General features: G+C 37.9%; 1 protein-coding gene across 1 annotated transcript; it reads right to left on the bottom strand.

Moving 5' to 3' along the window:
- Positions 1-318: 318 nt before the first annotated feature.
- On the bottom strand, positions 319-5,189 carry LOC117910650 (probable leucine-rich repeat receptor-like protein kinase At1g35710). The gene is made up of 2 exons (XM_034824759.1): positions 1,061-5,189; positions 319-957 (listed from the first exon to the last, which is right to left on the bottom strand). Exons 1-2 carry the CDS (start codon positions 5,187-5,189, stop codon positions 584-586), a joined length of 4,503 nt encoding a protein of 1,500 aa, XP_034680650.1. The 3' UTR covers positions 319-583.
- Between the last annotated feature and the right edge of the window lie 215 nt (positions 5,190-5,404).

Raw genomic sequence — 5,404 nt, 5'->3', positions numbered from 1 at the left:
AAAAAATATATTTATACTTCTAATAATGTGTCATATAAAAAAATGATTTTTGTAAGAATCACGTAGAAGTGGTGTCCAAAATTTTTGTAATGAAGCACTTCTAGCCCCCCTCAATATCACTCTCAAACAAACTCATATCACTCCATAGATTATCCATAGAGATTCCCCATAATGGAAGTTGACCACTAGTGTCAATCAAATGGCAGCTTTACCATTCTAAAATCATCAGTTCATTTCTAAAATTACCATTTCTAAAGAAAGAAACACATCTACCCCATTCTCAATTTAAGAAAAATTAGCTTATGCTAAAATCTCAAATATTCCTTTCCAAATTAATACTCTCAAACCATCTCACATACTTCAATTGAACATAGTACATGAACTGGGAAAGGACAGTAATACAAGTAAGATGGCATTGTCTTATTGAAAACAAAATAGATCCTCAAGAATATTTTTAAGGAACCAAAGATTGAAAAGAGATGAAATTACAGAGATTCACTTGCATGAGCGCAATCAAGGCCGAAAAAGTATAAGAGAGCAGAGGTTTTCCATATTGACCACCTACCAGAGAGCTTCCGGATGATCACCCCTGAAACAGCTCTCTCAATGTAATCATGGGGAATGGTTTTTGCAAAGGTGGCTTCTGACTTGATAGTGCCTGAGAAACTTGCCTCATGCTTGGCCGACATTGGGGGTTAACATGCTGGCACACAAATGCTAGCTTCACAGCAAATGCAACTTCCTCACTGATTTGATGTATGGGAGGTGAGAGGCGTTGGTCTATCACATCCTTCAACAACAAAGAATCAGCCACTGCTGTGACTGATGACGATGATGATGCTGATGACAGGGATGAGATGAGATCACCAGGATGTTTACCCATAATTACTTCCAATGCCACCACCCCATAGCTATAAACATCAGTTTTATTATTCACCTGGGTGGTGTAAGCAAGCTCTGCAACACAAAATATCATCACTCACACCCCATTTCGTAAAGAAAGATTTGAAAGGCTTTTACAAGAGCAATCTTACATTAGATGAAATAACAACTTAATTACCTGGAGCACTATACCCAAAGGTGCCTGCGAATGAGGTCCAATTGGATGATGAGTCTGGCTTTAAAAGCCTTGCTGTGCCGAAGTCCGATACATGAGCCTCATATTCAGAGTCCAATAAAACATTGTTACTGGATATGTCCCTGTGAATTATAGGGGGTGAACATTCATGATGCATATAAGATAATGCCTCCGCCACACCTTTCACAATATTTAGCCTCCTACTCCAATCCAACCCAATTGCTTCTTCCTCGTTGCTTAGAATGTTTCTTAGGCTTCCCTTTTCCATCAGTTTATAGACCAAAAACGAGTGCCTTGCATGTGAGCAATAGCCATAAAACTTCACAATGTTTCGATGTCGAATTTCTGTTAAGGCCCGAATTTCACTTGTAAAAGCTTTCAAACTACTCATCTCACCATCTTGTGGTGGGTGAAGCTTTTTCACAGCAACAACCCGACCAGTTGGCAGCTCAGCCTTATAAACTGTGCCCTGTCCTCCACTCCCAATACAATATTTAGAGTTGAATTCCTCAGTCACCTCAATGATATCTTGATACAATATCTCTCCATCATGGTGCCATATTGCAAATAGATCTTCACATGGTGTTTCACTAGACTTGCCTTTTCTGTTCCTTGCTCTCCAGTAAAGTGTAAAATAAATTCCCATGGAAATGCATAGAAGAAATACGGTGCTGGAGATAATCAAAATCATAGACCTTTTGTTCTTCTTCTGTGTGAATGGGATACAGGGCTTCAGACCAGTGGCATTGCCACATAAACCACCATTGTTCATGAATGTCTCAAATGGAGCCTCCTGAAAGGCTTTGATGTCAGGGAGAGGTCCCTCCAACTGATTAGAAGATATATCAACAGATGTCAAACTCAACATATCTTCGAAAGTGGATGGGATGGAACCAGAGAGTTCATTGTGGGAGAGATTCAATGTTTCTAAGCGTTGTAGTTCTCCAAGCTGTTGTGGTATCTTCCCATTCAGCATGTTTTGACTGAGATCGAGATTTTGAAGGGAATGCATGTTCCCAATCTCATCAGGAATGCTTTCCCCAAATTTATTCTTGCTCAAGTTGAGAAAGAATAGTTTGGAAAGCATTCCTAGTTGTTTAGGGATTGAGCCACTTAAGTTGTTTGATGTCAAGCTAAGATGTTCAAGATTAAAAAGATTTCCCACCTCCAAAGGAATGTTGCCTGAAAGTTGGTTGTTGCTTAACACCAAATGGAACATTGATGTTAGCTTACCCAGTTCTCTAGGGATCTTCCCGAGCAGATGATTTGAAGAGAGATCAAGTCGATGCAGTTGAATTGCATCCCCAAGTTGAGGTGGTATGATACCAGACAAATTATTGTGGGATATGTTCAGGCTTGTTAGGCTACCACATTGCCCCCATTTATGAGAAAGCTCACCATACAAATTGTTGGAACTCAAATCCATAAAATTCAAGTTTGGGTATATGCCAAAAACTTCAGTTATGTTTCCTTCGAGTTGGTTTCTTTCAAGCCGAACTCTAAATAAGCTAGTGCAATTTCTCAAGCTCATTGGAATAGGACCGGTAAAATGGTTGCCCATGGCTGTAAAATTTTCAAGTGCTCCACCTAGACACATTTGTTGAGGTAAATGGCCAGTAAAATTGTTCTCTTCTAAGTGCAAGGATTTCAAATGTATGAGATTATCAATTTCTTGAGGAATGGGGCCACTGAGTTTATTAGTTGCCAGTGCAAGATCTTGAAGAGATCTCAACAATCCAATTTCTCGAGGGACGGAACCAGAAAATCTGTTATTATCAAGATACAATTGGGTTAAATTCCTCAAGTTTCCTATGGAAGGAGGGATGGGACCACTAAGATTGTTTGTTGATAATGAAAGATTAAAGAGAGATCTCAATAATCCAATTTCTTGAGGAATGGAACCAGAAAGTTTGTTATTATGAAGGTACAAAGTGGTTAAATTCCTCAATTTTCCTATGGAAGGTGGGATGGGACCATTGAGATTGTTAGTTGACAACTCAAGATCATTAAGAGATCTCAACAATCCAATTTCTTTAGGGATGAAACCAGAAAGTTTGTTAGTATGAAGGTACAAAGTGGTTAAATTCCTCAAGTTTCCTATGGAAGGTGGGATGGGACCATTGAGATTGTTAATCGACAACTCAAGATCATTAAGAGAACTTAACAATCCAATTTCTTTTGGGATGGAACCAGAAATTTTGTTAGTATGAAGGTACAAAGTGGTTAGATTCCTCAAGTTTCCTATGGAAGGTGGGATGGGACCATTAAGATTGTTAGTTGACAACTCAAGATCATTAAGAGATCTCAACAATCCAATTTCTTGAGGGATAGAACCAGAAAGTTTGTTAATATGAAGGTACAAAGTGGTTAAATTCCTCAAATTTCCTATGGAAGAAGGGATGGGACCACTAAGATTGTTAGCTAACAACTCAAGATCATTAAGAGATCTCAACAATCCAATTTCTTGAGGGATGGAACCAGAAAGTTTGTTAGTATGAAGGTACAAAGTGGTTAAATTCCTCAAGTTTCCTATTGAAGGCGGGATGGGACCACTAAGATTGTTAGTTGACAACTTAAGATTATTAAGAGATCTCAACAATCCAATTTCTTGAGGGATGGAACCAGAAAGTTTGTTAGTATGAAGGTACAAAGTGGTTAAATTCTTCAAATTTCCTATGGAATGAGGGATGGGACCACTAAGATTGTTAGCTGACAACTCAAGATCATTAAGAGATCTCAACAATCCAATTTCTTGAGGGATGGAACCAGAAAGTTTGTTAGTATGAAGGTACAAACTGGTTAAATTCCTCAAGTTTCCTATGGAAGGCGGGATGGGACCACTAAGATTGTTAGTTGACAACTTAAGATTATTAAGATATCTCAACAATCCAATTTCTTGAGGGATAGAACCAGAAAGTTTGTTAATATGAAGGTACAAAGTGGTTAAATTCCTCAAATTTCCTATGGAATGAGGGATGGGACCACTAAGATTGTTAGCTGACAACTCAAGATCATTAAGAGATCTCAACAATCCAATTTCTTGAGGGATGGAACCAGAAAGATTGTTAGTATGAAGGTACAAAGTGGTTAAATTCCTCAAATTTCCTATGGAAGGTGGAATGAGACCACTAAGATTGTTAGTTGACAACTCAAGATCATTAAGAGATCTCAACAATCCAATTTCTTTAGGGATGGAACCAGAAAGTTTGTTAGTATGAAGGTACAGAGTGGTTAAGTTCCTCAAGTTTCCTATGGAAGGTGGGATGAGACCAATGAGATTGTTTTTTGATAAGTCAAGATCATTAATAGATGTTAACAATCCAATTTCTTGAGGGATGGAACCAAACAGTTTGTTAGTATAAATGTGCAAAGTGGTTAAATTCCTCAAGTTTCCTATGGAAGTCGGGATGGGACCACTAAGATTGTTAGTTGACAACACAAGGTTATTAAGAGATCTTAACAATCCAATTTCTCGAGGAATGAAACCATAAAACTCATTGCTATAAAGATACAAACTGGTTAAGTTCCTCAAGTTTCCTATTGAAGGAGGGATTTGACCTCTTAAATGGTTGGAAGGCAATGCAAGAAAAATAAGAGATGTTAGCAATCCAACTTGGTGAGGTATGAGACCATCAAAATTATTGAAACCCAAGTCAAGGATGGTGATAAATTTGGAAAGATTACTAATGTGGGTGGGAATGATTCCATAGAACGAGTTGTTATAAAGATCAAGAGTGACAAGATTGGGGAGTGATAAGAAATTGAGATTGTAGAGCGTACCTCTTAGACCACAACTTTCAAGGTTTAAACTGGAGACACTTTTTGACTTGTGGCAAGTAACTCCAAACCAATTATTGCATGCAGAAACTCCAGACCAAGAAGAGAGGAAAGATTGTGATCGAATATGAAGGCTGGATTTCCATGTTAGAAGAGCAAGTGCTTCTTTTTCTTGCTCAATAATCAAAGAAGTGGTAGAAGCAAAAGCAGATGTAGAAGAGACATGAAATGACGATGATGTTGAACAAAAAGGGAAATACAGAATGATGAAGAAGCAAAGAATGATGGTGAGTCGAGGGAGTGAGGAATAGGATGGAGGATATTGAAGGGCCATTGTTAGATGGGTGGAAACGATGGATATTCAATACATATTTATACACTCAAAATCAAATATGCATCTTGTGTTTCCATTACCTACAGTGATTTCCTATAACAACTTTTCAAATATATTAATTAGCAATTGTATTAGACATAAAGTTGGTTAATTCTACCACTATACCTGCAATACTTCTATGTAAAATGGATTTAGCATTAGTCGTTTACCAATAC

The sequence above is a fragment of the Vitis riparia genome, unplaced genomic scaffold (assembly GCF_004353265.1).
Source record: "Vitis riparia cultivar Riparia Gloire de Montpellier isolate 1030 unplaced genomic scaffold, EGFV_Vit.rip_1.0 scaffold803_pilon_pilon, whole genome shotgun sequence".
Classification (NCBI taxonomy): domain Eukaryota; kingdom Viridiplantae; phylum Streptophyta; class Magnoliopsida; order Vitales; family Vitaceae; genus Vitis; species Vitis riparia.
The sequence above is the reverse complement of the archived record's forward strand: the minus strand, read 5'-3'. Positions and strand labels throughout refer to the sequence as shown.